At 41.2% G+C, this 20,211-nt stretch overlaps 1 protein-coding gene across 3 annotated transcripts in view; it reads left to right on the top strand.

Moving 5' to 3' along the window:
• Positions 1-975: 975 nt before the first annotated feature.
• The window catches only part of ARMC2 (armadillo repeat containing 2), a 67,602-nt gene continuing 48,366 nt past the window's right edge, over positions 976-20,211 (top strand). Inside the window, exons 1-6 of one of the 3 annotated variants that reach the window (XM_064447499.1) lie at positions 976-1,011; positions 5,694-5,915; positions 7,241-7,313; positions 9,642-9,810; positions 11,061-11,268; positions 16,423-16,473. In XM_064447499.1, coding sequence (XP_064303569.1) covers positions 5,698-5,915; positions 7,241-7,313; positions 9,642-9,810; positions 11,061-11,268; positions 16,423-16,473 — 719 coding nt within the window. In that variant the 5' untranslated portion in view covers positions 976-1,011; positions 5,694-5,697. Of the gene's footprint in view, positions 1,083-5,693; positions 5,916-7,240; positions 7,314-9,641; positions 9,811-11,060; positions 11,269-16,422; positions 16,474-20,211 lie in introns of all 3 variants that reach the window. The other 2 variants (XM_064447498.1, XM_064447500.1) reach the window with 2 other exon arrangements.

The raw sequence follows: 20,211 nt of genomic DNA, 5'->3' as shown, positions 1-20,211 counted from the left end.
GAGCTATATTTGTTGTATTTTTCTATTATTCACAAAGAGGTAACATCCACTCTCCTACAGCAGTTTTTAGATAAATTTCAAAACACATTCAGAGATAGCGAACAAAGACTGTCCTTGTCAGTCATGAACAACCCACTTGCCACAACAGGCCTGTCTGTTGTTACGTCTGGAGATTTCCTGATAGGGGCCTTGATGACATTTCCAGTTCCGGTAGCAGGAGGCACACGAAGGAGCTGTTCAGCGGTGGGGTCTCGAAACCTGGAGATGGATTCCCCTTTGGTAGGGTCTCACCAGGAGGCAGCTTGAGGGGATGCCGCGGGCGACCCCCTTGTGCTACCCCAAAAAAGCTCTCCAGCCCGCGTGACTGATCTGCACAAAGCGCTCCTATGGAGAATGTGAAAAACGCTATCTTTCGGCCTCCCAGAGAACAGAAGGCAAGCAGGAGATGCGACAGCCCTTCTGGCCTAGCAGGAAGTGGCTGAGCTGAGCTGAGCGATCCCACCCTCGACCCTCAGCACCTGACCAGGGGAAGGGGTTTTGCAGCTGCCACTACACCGCGCCCGAGTCCCGCCGTTTTTTGTTGTGGAAAACTTTCAATGTCTCAGTTTCCAATCTGTAAATCTGAGCTCACAGAGAAGGTATCGTAAGAAGTCATACCTAGCATTTCCAAAACGAATAACTTTTGTCACCTCTCATCTGGGCTTCTGCCGCCCGTTGCTGTGCCCTAAACGTGGGCCAGGGCAGGCTGCAGGAAGTGCCCGCCACCAGAAGACCACCGTGCCACGGGCCCACGCTGTGGCAGGACCCCTCACTGCCCCTGCCCCAGGCCTGCGGGGACGTCGGCCCAGCCAGGCAGCGGCCGGAACTGCAGCGGGACCCCCGCAGCGCGCTCCCGGCCCCGGCTATGACCGCTCCCCGCCGCCCGCCCCGCCCGCGGCCGGGCTACGCATGCGCCGGCAGGTGCCCGCGCAGGCGCCTTGGCGTGGGCGGGCTCCCCCTCACGTTTAGCAGGTGTGGCTGTGGGGAGGGCGCGGGACGTAACGGTACCGGCGCCGTGGCGGGGCCGGGTCTGCCCGGCGGAGGTGAGTGAGGGCCCCGCCCGACCCCGCCGCGCCGCTGCCTCGGCCGCATCTCGCCGCCGGCCCGGCGGCCATGGTGTGTACTGTTGCCATGGGAACAGTGGGCGCTGGTTCCGCCGGGCGCGGGGGCCGCCCCGGGCGGAGGGGAAGAAGGGGAGCGGGACCGGCGCCCCGCGGAGGCGGTGGCGGGTCCCGACCCGCCTCTGCTGGGGAGGGGGGGTCGACGGGGCCGTTAGGCAGGCGGAGTGCCTTGGCCAGCGCCCGGTGCCGGCGGGAGCCGCGCCCCGCCTGGCTGTAACGCCGGTCCCCGGGGGCGCCGCCTCGCTGCGGGGCCCGGGCTGGGGCGAAGGGCTGGGGCGTGCGGTGGGTCGCGCGGGGGGCTTTGCAAAAGAGGTTGGAAAGGGAGAACCTCCGGTCCGTTTCCCGGCGGCTTGCTGCCACCCGAGCCCAGGGGAGGGTCTTGCTTTGCCGGATTTGGGTTGGTTACTCCGCAAAGCCCGGGTCCGCTTTTACTCCCCAGGTGCGGCTTATCTCGGGAGCTCCTCTTGGGCATGTTGTCTGACGGCCGCACTGAAGTGTCGCCCTGTTGCGGACTGCAGGCTTCATTTCTCCTAACTTTGTTTTCATTTCATTTTGATAGTGATTTCTTTGCTTCAAAATTTCACCAAGCTGAAAGAGCATCAGTTGTGATTGATAAGTTGCTGATGTTTAAAATTATATCTAATAATACCCATGATTAACTTACTCTTACAAAACCTGTATTTGGGTGCTAACTATTCCATAAATTTGCTTGGGCAGACAGAACCTGTATTCAGATGCTGGTGCACAGAGTGTTCATGGCTTGAGTACAGGGTTTCTCCTCACTGTACTTGGTGACTGCAAGTATACTTGCTCTGTATGCTAGCAAATGACACTGGTTTTGAGGTGGGAGATAGGATGGCAGAGTCAACATGGTGCCATATCTGATGTAGTCAGCCATGCTTCTCTCATGTGCTGATTGACCCAGGATAAGTGCTGTGAGGGTGCAGCTGTCTCGCTTCTGGAGATAGCTAGGACTAATTGGGGATTCTCTGGTCAGTGCTCTGTCAAGCTACAGTTCTCTGACCCTGTACTGCTATCTACTGCTTTCAGTTCTTCCTATGCAGAGAAGACCAGACTGCTCAAGTAAACAACTGGGGGGAAAAAAGACAAAAGCCCAAGTATGGCTTTTCAGACACTGGTGTCATACTCTTCTGCCTTCCAGCAGGGAGTCAGACAGGAGATCTTCATCTGTGCACATTAAAGGCTACCTGGGAAGTGGTGTCAGCAGTGGGGGACAAGATCTATGTGTACCCGTTATGCTGTCCCCATTGACACTGCAACATTCCCTTTATCTGTCCCCTGCTGGGACTGGGGAGCAAAAGGGGAATGCTGTTGGATTTTCAGAAAGCAACACTAACTATTACAATTATTTCTTATTTGCATCCAAGATACTTTATTTTAAAAAGGATGTCAAGTGTGTGAAAAAATAGAAATTTTTAAAAATAAATACAAAACCAGACAGAACTAGTCTTGTATAAATCATGAAATCCAAGGGTAAAACCAGACTGTACGCTGGGCAGCCAGTACAGTCATTCCCCCTCCACTGTTAGGCTACTCCTTCAGCCTGTACTTCCACTTTCTGCTTGTTGCATTTATTTGTTGCGCCATATTTTAAATTAGTCTCTGGTGCTGCAGTTGAATGATTCAGGTACCTTATTCTCATCAAAGTCAAGAAAGGTTCTGGTGACAGAAAGGGGTTTTCCCTTATTCCCTAGGTAGTAGTTTCCTAGGAAGAGAACTGGTGTAACATAGCTGAAGGGGCTTCCTCAAAGCTTCTGGGGTGTGGGACACTGGAGAGCAGATGGAACTTCCTTTCTGAGTGCTGCCGCTGCAGAACAATTGTTTGATGCATAAATGTTTCAGCCCTAGGCATTTTAAAATAGAGAGTACAAATAGTCTTTATCGATTTTTTGAGAAAGAGACGGTGGTTGTACTGTGATGGCACAGCAGCCAAACTCATTTAGAATTACTCGTGGTTTTTAAATGCTTGCAAGAAAGAGTAAGTTTTCTTATCCTATCATATCTATATACACATCTGGTATTTTATTACACTGTTTACTTTTTTCTCTGTGTTCTGTTGCATTTTCTGGCTAATAATTATGGGATATCAATTAATAATATGTCAGTATGGTATCACTACCACAATTCTGAATGTGTGTAATATTACTTTATGCCAAATTATGCAGCGTTAATGCTCCCATCAGGTCAGAGGTAAGTCGGCAGTTGTGCTCGCTGCCGCCCCACCATGATGGCTCCCGGCTCCCTCTGCTCTCCCAGGACCTGTAAGCGGAGGTGGCCGCCCACCACACTTGGGAGCTCCAGCAGCAGGGAAGGGCAGTGCTCTCCCCTTCTCCACTAAAGTAGCGATGCAGCAGTCAGCTCAGTCAAGTGTTCAAATGAAGTCACAAGCTCCCTTTGCAATGTTAACTATTAAAACTCTGTTTTTAATGGGTTGGAAAGGTGACTGACAGTGCCCAAGTGGTAGGACTTAACAAATTAAGTTTACAGGAGAAAAGTTCCTTTGCCAGTTAAAAAGAAATACGTAAGAGGTGAAAGCTTCAACAAAAAATTGTTATGGTGGAAGTTTGGTCTCAACTGTGGCAAACAGATGAACTGCTAGTATAGAAAATTTGCAGTTGATGGTAGAAGAAACCTTAAGCTGATTGTATCAGAGGTAGTGATGTTCCACAGAAACACATCATATCTCTCAGGTTGCTTCTTAGTTTAACTATGGAGAACATATACATAAATCCCATAAAATATACATTTCGGTGTCAGATCACAGAAATTTTAAGAGCTAAAGAAAATGGTGTCTTCAGAGATTAAGTATAAGATATTAGATTACTTGAGAAGATTTTTTTTTTTTTTTTTTAGTTTAGCAAGGTGGATGGAAATACATAGACCAGAAAAGAAGTGTGAGTTAAATAAAACTGTTCCTCTGTTTTGTAATTATGCATCTTTTAGTGGAAGAGGTTGGTGCACTGCTCCTTCACATCCAATTTTATCCTGTGCAGGTCAGCTGAAAGCGCTGGTGTTCAAAAAACATGTAGATGTGGTACTTCAGAGCATGGTTTAGGAGACATAGTAGCGTTGGGTTGGCGGTTGGACTTGATGATCCTAGAGGCCTTTTCCAACCTTAATGATTCTATGATTGCGTTGTATATTAATTAAAGACACTGTGCCAGAATGTACAGACTCTGAAAGAACAGAAGAGGCAGCTGGAAATATAAAAATGCAGAATAGGAAGAAGTTAACTAAGAAACTAGAGAAATAGGATTTTTGCTCCACAGTTTAGAAATAACCAAGATGGCAGTCTCTGATCTACTGTCAGTTCATTGTCATAAACTATGTGAGAGAATAGAAGTTACCAGATGGTCTGAGTCAAAGGCAGTACAGAAGCATATTTTTCTTTTTAGGTTGAAAAGCAAAAGAGGAATCATAGAACATCCTGAGTTGGAAGGGATCCACAAGGATCATCAAGTCCAACTCCTGTCCCTGCACAGGACAACCCCAAATTCACACCATATCTCTGAGGGTGTTGTCCAAGTGCTTCTTGAATAACATCAGGCTTGGCGCTGTGACTGCCTCCCTGGGGAGCCTGTCCCAGTACTCCACCACCCTCTGGGTGAAGAAGCTTTTCCTAATAATCCAGCCTAAACCTTCCCTGGCACATCTTCCTGCCATTCCCTTGGGTTCTAGGAATTTTGGATGGTTTAAGGCTCATTATGAGATTGCTGTAAAATTACAAGGTTGGTATCTACAGAGAACTGCACCAGGATAGTGTTTGATTCTGGGAGGTGTGAGAGATGATGAAGCAAGTCTTTCACTGTCCACTGCATTTTCTGGAAAATGCAGCAGGACAGAACAATGATTGAAAGTCTGAGCTGATAATTTGTCTTATGTCAGTGTTACCTTTGCATGTGCTTGCGAGTGGGTTGAGGAAGCATTTCTTTTGGAGGAAAAAACCCGATTGCCTGTTCTTCCTTGTCTCTGCTTATTAATTACTGATCCTGTGCTTCAGTTACTGATAATACCTCTTTGGCTTATTAGGAAGCTGCCCTTGGTAAGGTTGATAACTTATATTGGGTATTTCCTAAGTTCATTGGAAAGAAAATGTCTCTTTACAGCATATAATTGAATTCCTGTTTTGGTTATCATATTTTATAAGTAACGAGCTGTTAAGAAACATTTTCTGTAGTATTGGAGAGAACCATATTTGGCCCAGAAAGCACTGCAATACTGAGTGTGGTATATTTTAGCTCCCTCTAAAAAAAATGAAGGTCTTCCATGTCTGACGCATTCTGTTCCTCTTCAGTATTTTCCTACAGAGCTGAGAAGCTGTGAGGGACATGCAGTATCAATGAGCCTTATTTTCCACTACTGGACCACTGTCTAGCATTTTGTTATAATATCCTTTTTAACTACATTGTGGTAGCATACACATCGATGAATTAATAGTTTGTAATCTAACACTAGCATTATATTCTGTGCTTTCCATTATACCGTTCAGTGTTCTTGTGCACTACTTTGCAGAGGAATGCAAGCTTCAAAGAATAAAAATACAGAAAAGGCAGAACCATTCTACAGGCTTTCAGTGCCAAAGCAGAAGACCAGTTCTGAGATTATAAATGAAGCCAGAAATGTTCTACGAACGCTAAGAACTCGGAGACCATTTACACCTGCAGAGGATCAAAGGAAACTTTTTGGATCTGGATCTTCACGAGCTCCTCAGAATAGACCCCCTTCGGTTTTTAGGTACTGTGGCTTTAAGTTTTTTTCAAATATCCTACAGCAGCAAGAGATTTCATTCTGTAATTATGTTTCCGGTGATTTTTTCCCCTGTGTTAATCTGTATTCCTAATCACATCCTTTGCCTTCTTCTAATGATCCTTACTGTTGGTGTAATCTACATGTCCAGGAAGTTCCTGTGGATTAGAGCTACCAGAGGTGGTCATTACACTAGTTTTGTATGTGGAGAATAGCATAGGAAAATGGTCTGTAACTCACCTTTTTCTTAAGATGGGGTATGCTTTTAATTGACATAGTCTTCAACTTTTCCCTAGAAACTATGAAAGCTTGCTTGCTTCCACCCAAATTATATGCTAGATCTCTTTTTCAGAGCTTTCTCAGATCTTTTTAAATATGAAGTTGTAGGTCTTGAAGTTTGAAATGCTAATTTTTAAACAAAATTTAAATTACTTCAAAATTATTTTTGTGGAGTTTTGGTACATAGCATAAATCACAGAGCTCAATAGATCTGTCTCTTGTGACAAAAGGGGAAAAAAAGATGTACTGGGCTTTTTACATCCATTTCCCAGTAATTTTTTAGGTCTCCTTATATGCCAATTCTGTAATGACTGTAGGGAGGAGATATGAGTGGCATTTGTAATGTTAGGTGTCAGGCATGCCAAAAAGGATGCTGAAACATGTTTGAATGCCCATACAAGTAAGTTAGTGTCCATGCTGTTTTCATGGCAGCAAGGTTTCAGGCACTCAGTGTGTCTGATATTCCTTACTGCATAGTGTTGTGCCCTTATGGAAGGCAGGAGCCTGAGAGTGACTTGGCTGTTTGTTGGCGGTCAGTAATGACATCGCTCTGGCTGGCATCCATGCTTATTCTGTCTGTGTTTCTCCTGTGTATGGGAAGGAGCATGCTCATGTCGGCACAAACCTGTGTTTTCTGCCCTGCTCTGTTCTGCAGCTTGTGTCAGATAACTTGGGCATTAACCATGGTTGGGTTTGTGCATGAATTTAGGCTTATATGAGAGAATTGTTACAGACATGTATGAAATAAACTGTATCACAGCAGGTGTGCAGATCTTGTAATTGTAATCTTGTAATTCTTCTCCCTTGGTGCTGCTGAATTCTCAGATATCAAAGTTAAATAGTGTTCATGGAAGAAGAGTGATGGTGTAAAAGTGCTCTGTCACTCTTACTTTCTTCCTCCTTTTCCCCATATTCATTGGCAAAGAGAAGTATTCAATTAAAAAAAAACCAAACAACCAAAACACAAAAAAAGATCCCAACCACATAACACTGGGTCTGCTTTATCCATATAATGTTTAATTTCTTTATGCTAGTCTTCATGCATCCAGTTTTGATTTGGCTGAATCAAGACCAGTGTCAGGTGTTCGTCTGAACCCACTGGATCATGTGAGTACTCTGGAAATAACTCTACACAATACTGATATAAAAATATGTGTATCAGTAGTGTTAGGAAAAGATACGGTTTAAATAGTTTGGGGAGAAATGGAAGCCTGTTGCAATGTTAGTCTGAGATTTGTAAAGTTGATTTTGTCATTCCCTCCTCCCCCAATAAAGCTGAAAATAAACTGTTTAAATATTGCTATATTGCATTATAATTCTAAGCGACATTAACAAGAATCAGAAGACAGGTACTTGAGTCAGCTTTCCTGTGTAAGATTACTAAAATAGAAAAAGGTCATGAGCATCAACATGAGCCAGCAACGTGCCCTCGCCGCTAAGGAGGTGGCTAATGGTATCCTGGGCTGCATTAGGAGGAGTGTTTCTAGCAGGTTGAGGGAAGTGGTCCTTCCCCTCTACTCAGCACTGGTAAGGCCATACCTGGTATGCTAGGTCCCATTCTGGGCTGTCCAGTATGAGGGAGATATGGAGCAACTAGAGGGAGTCTAATGAAGGGCCATAAAGATGATGAAGGGATGGGACTATCTCTCCTATGAGGACAGGCTGAGAGAGCTGGGACCGATTGGCCTGGAGGAGAGAAGGCTCAGGGGGCATCTTATCAATGTATATAAATACCTGAGGGGAGGGTGCAAAGAGGACAGTTCCAGGCTCTTTTCAGTGACAGGACCAGAGGAAGTGGGCACAAACTGAAACAGAGGAGGTTCCCTCTGAACGTCAGGAAACACTTTTTCCACTCTGAGGGTGATGAAGCCCTGGCACGGGTTGCCCAGAGAGGTTGTGGAGTCTCCATCTTTGGAGATCTTCAAAAGCTGCCTGGACACAGTCCTGGGCAACCATCTTTAGGTGGCCCTGCTTGAGCAGGGGGGTTGGGCAAGAAGACCTCCAGAGGTTCCTTCCAACCTCAACCATTCTGTGGTTCTGTGATTTGAAATAATAATTTGAAAGTAACTAGGTTATTGTGCATTCTTTTGACTTATCCATCTATAAAATGTAATGACTGTATTTTGTTTAAAAAAATAGAGGTACTTGTAAGAACTCTTTTTTTCCCTCTGTGAAAATTTTGAGTTGTTTTCAATTTATAAGTGTATCTGCTCTTTCATGTTTTTTATATTTAATATTTAAATATAAGATTAAGTCATGATCATTTGTTTAGTACAGAGAACAGAGCATGCTAAAACAGTTAAGTGTGCTTGCTGTATATGTTGTTTCTTCAAGACAGTAATCTAAATGTAGCATTCTTTAGGAAATGAGGGGGGAAAAAAGTCCAAGAAATATTACATTTCAGTAATTTTGATAGGTAATGTATTTATATGAATCAAATTTAAAAATTCTGACCATACTTAGATTAAATTTATCTACAATTGGATTTGAATACTGGTGTTAAATTTTCATTTATCTTGTGTGTGAGAGTGGAGAAAAACTAGATAAGACTACTGCTAAGACCAATACAAAACCTGCCTTTTCTGCTTTACCAATGGAGATAAGTTAGTACACTGTAAGTGTAAAACTTGAATTAGTCACGGTGGTTGTCAGGAGTGGGTCGCACCTCTTGGCTATCTGCAGAGAATGCTGGGAATTCTTCAGCAAATCTGAAGGATTCGACTGGAGGCTTTCTCATGGATTCTTTATTTTAAGGAAATTCGAGAGGATGTTGATCTTGGAGGGCAATGCATTTATGTAGGGCACAACAAGTGTTATGTACTAGAGGTTCAGGGGTTTGGTCACATCCTTTAAGATGCAAGATACTGACATAAATAAAACTAGAACTTGCGTGTTTCTGGATCAGCGTGATTTATCTCAGTGCGATAGGAAGTGGTGCATATGATATGAACACTTCTGAAGTGTTTTGGAAATACTGCTTTAGTGCTCAAAAACAAATAATAAAGAATAGATGTGACTCTAGAATTGTTGTGCCAAAGACTTGCGCTAACATTTTAATTTTTTTTTAACAAATAAGCATATTGCAGATTGTGTTAAATGAGTATTTATGAGGGAAATAAATAATTTTGAGTTTCAGTTGCTCTACTCAGGCTAGTTTTTGTTTGTTTTCTGCACCCCTGACCATTTACATTTAAATGGCTTTCTGGGGTGATAATGGTATAGATATCTGGCTTGTTCAGTGGAATGGTATTGTTAGATTCTGGATATGAAAATGCAAATTTCTTAATGAGCAAACCTATGTAATTTTTATGTAGTCTACTCTGAACTTAGCCCTTTGTATAACTAATTTGGTTTTCCTTTTTTTAAAATTTTTGCTTATATGAAAATGAAATTATCTTTGCTTTTATTATAGCATCTTCTTTATCTTTGTCACAGAAACCGATACTAGTCACTTTTGCAAAAGATGAATATTCTTCCATTTCCTTTCCAAAGCCTCCTGCTGATGCTGCAGAGGTTAGAAAAGTCAGTAGTGCTCGGGCGCGCTTATTTAGAAGAACTTCTCATGGGAGTTTCCTTTCTGCTAAAATGGCTCCTCATCATCAGAGTAAGAATGTTTTGATATATATTCTTTCCTAGAAAAATAACTGCCTGATGGGTTTTAATATCGTTAATTACATGAATTATTATGTTATATTAAGGGACCTGCATGTCCTTTCGGAGTAAATTTTAAAAATATTTAAGTGGCTCTAAGGCAGTTTTAAAAATGTAATTTCACTTCTGAAAGTGAGTTGAAAGCTACTTAGGTGCCTTTTTTTTCTATAGGTTTCTAAGTAAGGGAATTTTTACTGAAAGTTTTCTTCAGTGGAAAAAATTAATGTTAAATGCTGAAATGTTTAAGGAGGTAATGAGATGGCATTATCTAAGAAGATTCCCTGATGGATTATTATGCATAAAAGGAGGAGTAAAAAGGAATTATATATCTTGACAGGCCTCCAACTACATCATATTTGTTGTTAAGGGTTTCATTAGTGGAGACTTAATAAAGGTTTCTAAACATGGGATTTAAAAGTAATTTTCTTGCAGATGGGAAATGGCTTGACATCTTGGTTTCCTGCACATTGGCTTATAATAAAATGTCCTGGAACTTTGTCTTTAATGAAGACTCGTTTGTAATAATGACAACTCTTACATTGCCTGGGATTGTTACTTCACATGACAAACTCAATACCTCACTTTTTACCTTATTTTACAATAAGTCTCCTACAGAAAGTGTGAAACTTTGCTTCATTATTATGTACATATTCTATAAATGTATATTTCTATCGTGTACCCCTGTATGTAGTTTAATCCATTACCCTTAATAAGTTGTTGTTATTAATTGGAGAAGTTGGAGTTATAGGCTGAATTTGCCGCTTCTCCCCTCTGGGGATCATGGAAACGTAAGGTTTGGGGTTTTTTTTGTGTGTGTGCATGCAGGTTCTTATCACGTGTACATACCAAGGTACAAGATTAACAGCTACCTTTTGCTTGAGTTCCTTTATAATATTCACATCCTGAAATATAATAATTTCTTTCACAATGTACAATCCACCTATCTGTAAAAGGGAAATAACATTTTAATCTTTCATCTATTATATTTTAAAACACAAACCCAAAAGACTTTAAGAAATGGCGTTCAGAAGAAGACTTTGACTACTTTGCTCTAAATAGTCTTAAGCTTTCTCACCTTTTAAATTGATACAAGCAAATTTTGATAATGTAACATGACAAAGAGTAATTTACTTTGAGCTACATTGTGTGTATTTATTGTGTCAGAACACTTCTACAAAAATACATTCTCTTTGGCTATTTCAGATGAAGAGAAGCTAGATTCTGAAGAAACAGCTATGATGAGTAATCTTTGCAGAAGTAATGATAACTGCTTAGCAGAGCAAAGGTCATACACACCATTTAATGATGAAAGTAGGCAATTAATTTGTAATGAGCATATCAGCAGCTTGGAGAGGGGAGACTTCCTAAAAGGGACAGCAGGAAATTTTTTATTTCAGCTGAGAGGAGAAAGGTCAGTACTGCTCGAGTACGGTAACGTGCACCTTCCACACAACCCTCTTCCTAAATATCCAGTTGTGCAAGTATTGGAATGTTTAAAATTGATGGAATCTGAAGGTGGCTCTATTCATTAAACCAAAACTGTGTTTAATCACTAACATTTCAAAACTAAGTCTTCTAATAATTGCATATTGAATACTCAAGTTTAAATTCAATGTGCTTGTTTTTACACTTCAAGCCTCTTGTTTTAAGGTGCTACACATTTTTCCCTTAGGTCCACAGATGAGTAGAGCCATGTTTTCAGTTCTGGTATTGGGAAAATAAACAAAACCCAGTCTTAAACTCACTGCCAGTAGAGGCATTTTTTTTTTTGTGGCTTTGAATTGGTTTTAGTTCATTTTTTTCTCGATGACCACAGCTGTAAGAGATTAATGAGACTTATGTGCATGCAGTCTGTTTTTACTGAACCTAGGTTATTACATGCATTCTGTAACTCACAATTAAGTAATTTGTTTTTTCTTTTGATTCAGATCTGAATTCTTGCACAGGGAGGAATAGTCCATGGCACTATGCTCAGTAGGTGTACCAGTTGCTGCATTAGTGGTTGGACGAGCAACTTTTTTGTGCTAGTGACATTGACAGATATGACAATCTCTACAACAAAGAATGAATAACACTATTTTCAAAATATATCCCATGAACACTTGCTCACTATTTGATATAACTGTTTGCCATTAGACGTCATTTTCCTAGCATGCTTTTATGCTTAGGAAGAAATTATTTCCGTGGATCTTCTTAAGCATTGTTGATATTAAGGAGAATATTCTTTATTTTATGCCTTTAATTTACTACCTTGCTGATAGTACTGAATAGTTTAGAGAATGTTGTCCACTGAAGCTGTTACAGCAAATGATATATAACAGAGCTATTGTAGCACCCTTCTTTAATATAAAACTGAAGGCAGGATTAAAAAATAAAAAAGATTCTGAAAGACTGGAGACTTGGGGGAGCAAAGAAAGTTTCATGGGTATGGACGGAGGGAAACCGAGAAAATAAGCCCAGGGATGAAAAATTATGGGTGAATGAAAGTAAAGCATCAAGGATAATGCTCCAGTGCAAAACCATTTCTCCTGTTAAAATCAGTGACCCAAAAGACTTTTTAGATAGACTTATGGATTAACATACTACATAAGTTACTGTAATTTGACTTTTATTTAGTAAAGTTGTGTTGTGAAGTACTTTAGTGTTGCAGTTGTAATGGGCAGTTAGTAAATGCTGTCCAAGTGTCTCTAATAAGGAAAGGTCTGTTGATACTTTTACTAATTGGAAAGAATGATCTTCCTTCTGAGACATAATTTTAAAACTTGCAGGCATGATTGAACAGTTAACTCATGATACATCCTTGCTATCTGTTCAAAATTATGTGCTTATCCTTTATGAGCTTGAGAGCTCTGCAAGTTTTTATCTTTGGGTGTTTGTTACTGGTGCTTTTCACAATCACCCGTTCATATGGTGTTGTGTACCATAATCATTGATTTTCTGATAGCCTGGACTACAGAATGTCATGGTTTACCTTGGTTACCTTTATAATTTTTGAGAATGACTGGCTTCTCCATAGAAATATTCTTAAAAACAGGCAAAAAAAGCCTATTACCAAAAAGATTGCTCATTACATCATGGAGTCTTATAGGATATTCTCAGTTCAGTTTCTCAGTGTAAGAGGAGTCTCAGAAAGTATAAAAAGTTGAAAGGGGAAAAGTATATATTTTCAGTTTGATATTCTTCAAATATCACTATGCATATTTGAAGAATAGGTTGTCAAGATTCATTTTGCATAAGCTCTGCTGCCTTTATTTCTTTATGACCTGTTACTTTTCTGACTCTTAACGTGATAGCTAAGATACTAATGATTCTAACCATGGAAGATGGAATGTTAATGCAGGTAGCTTGTCATATCCATGTTTGAACTAGGGAGAATAATGCTAGAAGTAGTTGAATTTCACCCATCACTTAAATTAAATCTCAAATTACTGGCCTTCAGATAATAGAGAAAAATGTTTTCCAATCTTGTTCTGATTAATTTTCTCCAAAATAGAAGAGTAACATAATATTCCTCCCTCTTTGTGTGTTGAATGCAAGATCAGTATTTTTGAATGGTGCATCTTTCTCCTGTCAGTTGTGCATGCGTTCTGTGTACTTGAGAGAGAGGTGATTTTTGCCAATGCTGCCCGAGAGGCGCTGCCTGTGCTGCTTTATACCCTTGCACTAAGGATCACTAACAACATTTAGGTGCTCATAGGGCTTAGAGTACCAGACATACCTGCATTATGCACAAAAGTAATACTAAATGCTTTCCCTTTAGTAAAGGACAAAGATCCTTCGGCTATATCAGCCCAAGCAGTTCATGCCGTTATATGATAGAATGGCTGTAGGTAATCTCAACTGCTCTCATACATTCGAACTCATCGCTAAGACTTATTCATTCACTATTTGCATATGATACTATACCAGTTCAGGCAGACCCTGATCTATATCCTTTTCTGAGTTCAGACATGTTGTTCTTCATCTGACAAGGTGGTTGAAAGGTATCACAAACCTATCCTTCAATATAGTTTGTTGAGTTTGGTCGTGATAGGAGTTGTATATAAAAGGTTCCAGTACCATAGAGAGGCCATTGCAGTAACAGAGTCTTGGAATTCTTTCTCAATAGAACATGTTTGCAGGTACTAAATGATTGCTATGATCGGATTGCATCTGCTTCTATGTCATAAATATTTGAGGCATCTTGTATGAAGTTAAAAGATATGTTTAAAGTGCATTGTATTCAGGAATAATAGGATGAGGAGCTAAAGGTCTATGAAAAATTTTATTACCTGGAGTCCTGTCGTTCTCCACATGAAGCAGTTGTTAGCCTTCTGTGTCCCAGTGACTTAAAACCCTTGCAGGAATTAAGGAAGAGGCTTATAGAAATAGTATACTTTGTACGGGAGGAGGTGCATGAGACTCTACTCCCCTTTCACCACAGTTCTGTTGCATTAATAAGTGGAAATTTAGCACTGTCAGTCCGGTTGAGGGATGCACTAACAGTACGATCACTATTAGCCTAGTCATGCCCAATAACTTCTCACAGCCAGTTCCACTATCAGTGCAGTTTCCTGAAGCAACAGAAATACAGGTTCTTATTGGATTGCCAGTGATAAATGCACTGTCTGCAAAGCACATGCAAGTATGAAGCACTACAACACAAAATACAAAATAACAAGCTTGTTCTCTAAATTTCCTGGGGAATCACTCGGTATAACCAAGTGTTTGACTCTTACCCAATAGACATCCCTATGGGGGGGGAGAGAGGTTCAGCCTGTTGACTGATCCCAGTAGTCTGCGATGATATCTTCCCTAACATCCCTCTCTTGAGGTCATTTTATACTACTTTATGTTTAGGTGGATCTTGAGTCACTCTAGTGGTACATACCTTTGTTACTGGTTGGTGTAGATATTTCTTGCTTTGATTTAAAGGTATAGACTAAGAGAAATTCAGAGCACATGCTCACTGAGGGGTGGTCATACCTTGGAGGTGGGTAATTTTGGGATGGAGGTGTGTGTTTTAGCATTATAAAGATGTTATAACGAGTGAAGTTCATCCACAGGGCATGATTTTATGGTGCTGGTCAGAGCATGGTTCCATCTAGTTCCTGGACCTGCAGTGCTTTAGGGATGAGTTTGGCTGTGGAGCCTTTGCTTACTCCCTCCTCCAATTATTTCTTAGAACTAGTACACCAAGCTTCCCCAGGGTTCCTAACAACTAAGAGTGCAAGTGGTGCTGCTTAGGGAACGATCACTAAACCGATTTTCAGCATGTCAATGGTATTTCACCCTGGAAGTTAACTTTTATGAAATGTGGATATAACTTTAGCCTCAATAATTTCACCCCCAGTAATTGTTCCACAAGTTCCTATATACGTACCAAAATAACTTTGCTCTGCTGCAAAGGACCTGGGAGCGCTGGTGGACAGCCAGTTGACCATGAGCCAGCAGTGTGCCCTTGTGGCCAAGAAGGCCAACAGTGTCCTGGGGTGCATGAAAAGGAGTGTGGCCAGCAGATCGAGGGAGGTTATCCTCCCCCTCCACTGTGCCCTAGTGAGACCACATTTGGAGTGCTGTGTCCAGTTTTGGGGATCCCCAGTTTAAGAAGGACAGGGAGCTGCTCGAGCAAGTCCAGCGGGGAGCTATGAAGGGGACTGGAGCATCTCCCTTATGAGGAAAGGCTGAGAGACCTGGGTTTGTTCAGTCTGGAGAAGACTGAGGGGGGATCTTGTCAATAGTTATAAATATCTGAAGGGTGGGTGTCAAGAGGATGGGGCCAGACTTTTTATCGGTGCCCAATGGCAGGACAAGGGGCAATGGGCACAAGCTGGAACACAGGAAGTTCTATCTGAATATAAGAAGAAACTTTACTGTGAGGGTGCCAGAGCAGTGGCACAGGCTGCCCAGGGAGGCTGTGGAGTCTCCTTCCCTGGAAATATTCAAAAGCCTGCCTGGATGTGTTCCTGTGCCCCCTGCTCTGGGTGTCCCTGCTCAAGCAGGGGGGGTTGGACAAGATGATCTCCAGAGGTCCCTTCCAACCCCTGCCATTCTGTGATTCTGTGATTCTGTAATAAAGCTGTGTTTCTGTTAATGATGAAACTGTAGAGCATGCCAAAATGGCATGGCAGATTCTTGCCATTAACGCTATTATGTTTATTTCAAAGAGAACAGAAGGGAAGTATTTTTATTCCAGCAAGAGACTTCCTCACTTTCCACCTCAAGTTCTTTTGTTGTCCCAAGGACTGATGAAAAGAATGAGCAGTGCTAATGAAATCACTACTGCTGTATAAAGATATTGGCGGGAAAAAAGAGAAAAGGACCTTTTGAAGGGAAGAGTCACTTGTCATTTTGTTTGCAATTCTGTTTTTCAAATAACCATCTAGTTACAATAGAATAGGTATATTAATTGAAGCAGATTGAATTTATGGACACATTGCCTCAGGAAAGCAAGGAGCAATTTCTGACAAACAGAAGGATGCTAAGTTTTGTTTACATCTTCATTGAGCCATTGTGCCTTGCCATCTATTGTGATTGCTAGAAATGAAACTTCTAAAATGTTTTCTGCATTCATATATTTCAACAGAAGTGTCAACAGTGATGGCAGATTTGCTGATGAAGAGCAACAGTTTCCCTGGTGAGAAAAGATGAATTTTTTTTTCCTCCTCCAATTTCTCAATATTCTGAAAGCTTAGATGTCATTCCAGGACTCCTTAGAAACACAGGTGCCTTCAATGAGGAAAAGCCTGGTGGCAAACAGTTGATTCCCAAGCGGCCTACTCTACACTCTTTTTAATAAGTGCTTTCTATAAATAGCTACAGAAGGAGTAGAAGGTGCTGTAAAGAAGATATACTGTGCCCTGCTTTCTATCACCATTGCTGTCCTTATTAAATGCCTGTTTGACAGAACCCTTGAGAGGTATTCATCGACTGCTTCCATAAGACTAGTTTCTCGTTCATGTGCTTTTTAGGCTTTTGGAATGCTGCAATAGAAAATGATAAAAGCAGGGGACAACTGAATACTGGAAATCACTTCTTTCTGATTGCTTAAACTAGCTTCACATCTGCACCCAAAATCTTAATTCCTTTCCTCCTCAAAGAAAAGGGTTCCTCCAGAGGAGGTAGATTTCTTTCCTGAAGGGAACACCCATTCTGTTCTGTTCTGGATGATTTTTTGAAATGAACGGCATGGTGTGAATATTAGTTTGTTGTATGGTTTAGCTGATACTGATGCAGATTATCCAGACTTCTTTCAGGATCTGTCTTTTCTCATTACATATATTCACAACTTTTGGAGTTCTCATAAAGACACAGAAACAGAAAATTAATCTACTCCTACTAATCTTTCTCTATTTCTGCCTCAATTCCACTAGCTATTGAGACCACTAATTTAAGAAAGAAACGAGGGAATGGTGAGAAAGCTTTCACAGGTAGAGCTTTCTACAGTGTTTTGCAAGGTATGACATTTGCCTTTCCAAGAAGGTGCCTGTTTTTGTATAGGGTTAGGGGATACTGAGAGAAAATTGGGAATCATAGAATTATTTTTTCGGAACTTTTTATAGACTTCTGAAGAAAAGAGCAACAGGTAGCTCTTATCTCTGGTCTTTTCACTTGTGAAAGAGAGAGTGGAATTTGGGCTCATTTTTACTGCCTGCTCCAAAGGAAGTCTTTCCATTCTAGTAATTAGTTTCAGGACAAGGTCATTGGTCTCCAAATCTGGGAGATCTAGGTGTTGAGAGTCGTTATTACCAACTGAATGGTAATTCCAGAATGGGAAAGTGTGCTGTGCAAGGGGTGCAGAAGGAATGCCAACTCAGCCTAGGTAGGACTACAGTAACAATGGATTTAGACTGATTTTTTGTTTAGAATGAGAATGCTTATACAGGATTCAAGTTAGGAGGATGAAGATGCTGTGGTTTTCAGACTCAAATATATTTAGGCTAGTATTTTAGGTGTTTTTTATTGTTAGAATTAGGCTATCAGTTGTCTGCTTGCTTAAAGATACCCTGTCACAAATAGATATTGTTAATATTTTCTGTATTAGGCAGAAGATGCAAAGACTGTGAAGAATAAAAAGGATAAGAATATAGGTTTTTCATCAACCTCTCATTCTTTTAGGCCATACTATTTAGCATGTGCATGAAGTTCTTCATCAACAGCCTTTATAAATAAAATACTATATTGTTTTTATTGCTGGAGCTGTCATAAGTAATGGACTATGCCCATGATTGCATTTATAGAGGAATTGTTATTTGCTTATCTTTAGGATGACTCAGTGTAGTTGGCCTATCTGTCAAGATATTTTTGCAAATTACGTTGCCTTCCTACTGTTTATCCTTTCTCATATCAGTGGTATCAGCTACAGACTCAGTTATAGTTTTCACTCGCTTTGTTTTTGTCTTTTCTGATGGTGTGACTTATGATATAATCCTCTACAACTCCTGAAGTAATTTCAGGACACCTATATTATCAGTTTTTCAGTTCTTTGCATGCTGTTGAAAATCTTTGTAGCTGAGAAACAGGACTGACTAGAGGTTTGTGTAATTGATTTAATACTTTATATTTCTTTTAGCTGCCCACAAGTAATTTACTATGTCTTGTTATGTTTTTAAAAGGAAAAGTCTTTAAAAATTAAGCTGTTAAACTGATTTTTTTTTTGAGGCACACTTATTTCCACATTGTGTTTGTATCTATCTTGTTTGTCCCTGAGATGACGTCACAGAAAGGAAGGTTCAGTGGTAGTTGAGCAAAATAGGGACACATTCTTTTAAGTGACTCAGTAAAGGTCAATTCTTAGTCTAAAAAGATAGAGTGCCTTTCAGGCATACTAAGGTATGGGTCAGGAGGAAATCACCTGGTTTAAAACAAAACAAAAACTGCAAAAATATATTCAACCAATGAAAGGCAATATGGAAAACTAGTTCTCATCCTTTTGGAAACATAAAAGGTCTGTATAGTATAATTATGAATAAATAGATCAATGAAAAAAATGCAACTGTTAATTGGCATATAAGAAAATTAATTTCTAGGAGAGTGAAAGCAAAATACTAACTTTTTCTCATTTTGCCAAAAGCTAAGAACTGTTCCTATTAGTTGCTATGGCAAAAAGATTAGGTTGTTTTTCACACTTCCTTTCAAAGTCTACAGAACAATGTCTTGTTAAAATCGGTAACTATGGTTTAGAGTTAGAACTCCTGTTTCCTGGTCGCTAAACACGGTAGCAGAACCACAGGAAGAATCACAGTATCAGAGGGCTTATGTTCTAAAGTAGTGGATCCTAAACACTGTGTAGCTGAACATGTCTGAGAAAATCAGTCACAGTCTCTCTTGCTTGCTCCAGCTCCACATATGACTCCCCTTCTCCTTTGCCTTGGGGTTCTTGCACCGCCTTGTCCCTTGTTGCTGACTCAGGATCTGCTGCATCATCCTTCTTGCCCAGATTCCCAGGATCACCATTAGTTCCTTTTAACTTTACCTGGAGGTGCCATCCTTCTTTTTGAGATGAAGCTACTGAGTCTGGCTGTGCCCTGATAAACCATCAAAAAGGGCATCGCCAGCAGAGATAAAGAAGTCATTATCCCGCTCTACTCAGCGCTTGTCAGGCCACACCTGGAGTACTGTGTGCAGTTCTGGTCCCCTCTATACAAAAAGGCTGTGGACAGGCTGGGAGGGCTCCAGAGAAGGGCCACCAAGATGATCAAAGGCCTGGGAAGCCTGCCATACGAGGATAGGCTGGGAGAACAGGGTGTGTTCAGCTTTGAGAAAAGGAGGCTCAGAGGGGATCTCATCACTGTGTACCAGTACTTAAGGGGTAGCTACAAAGAAGATGGAGACTCCTTTTTTACACGGAGTCACATGGAGAGGACAAGGGGGAATGGACACAAATTGCTCTTGGGGAGATTCTGATTGGACACCAGAGGGAAATTTTTCACAGTGAGGACAGTCAACCATTGGAATAATCTCCTCAGGGAATTGGTTGACTCGACCACGTTGGACACCTTTAAGAGTCATCTGGACAGGGTGGTGGGCCATCTTGTCTAGACTGCGCTCTTCCTAGAAATATTGGACTGGATGATCCCTGAGGTCCCTTCCAACCTGTGATTCTGTGAAACCTGGTCTAGGGCCTTAGGTATCTTTGCACTGTGCTCCCCAGTGCTCCTGCCAAGAGACCTGATGGGCCCTTCATGAAACCACAGTTCTGAATAATTTAGAAAAATGGTAACTGGCAATCAGTATATAAGCAACCCATTGGCTGATACGCCAGAGGGTTGTGCAGCAACCCAGAGGGACCTTGACAGGCTGGAGAAATGGGTTGACAGCAACCTTGTGAAGTTTAACAAAGGCAAGCACAAAGTCCTGCACCTGGGGAGGAACA

Source organism: Phalacrocorax carbo, chromosome 3, assembly GCF_963921805.1.
Source record: "Phalacrocorax carbo chromosome 3, bPhaCar2.1, whole genome shotgun sequence".
Lineage (NCBI taxonomy): Eukaryota > Metazoa > Chordata > Aves > Suliformes > Phalacrocoracidae > Phalacrocorax > Phalacrocorax carbo.
This window is presented reverse-complemented; position numbering and strand designations above follow the sequence as displayed.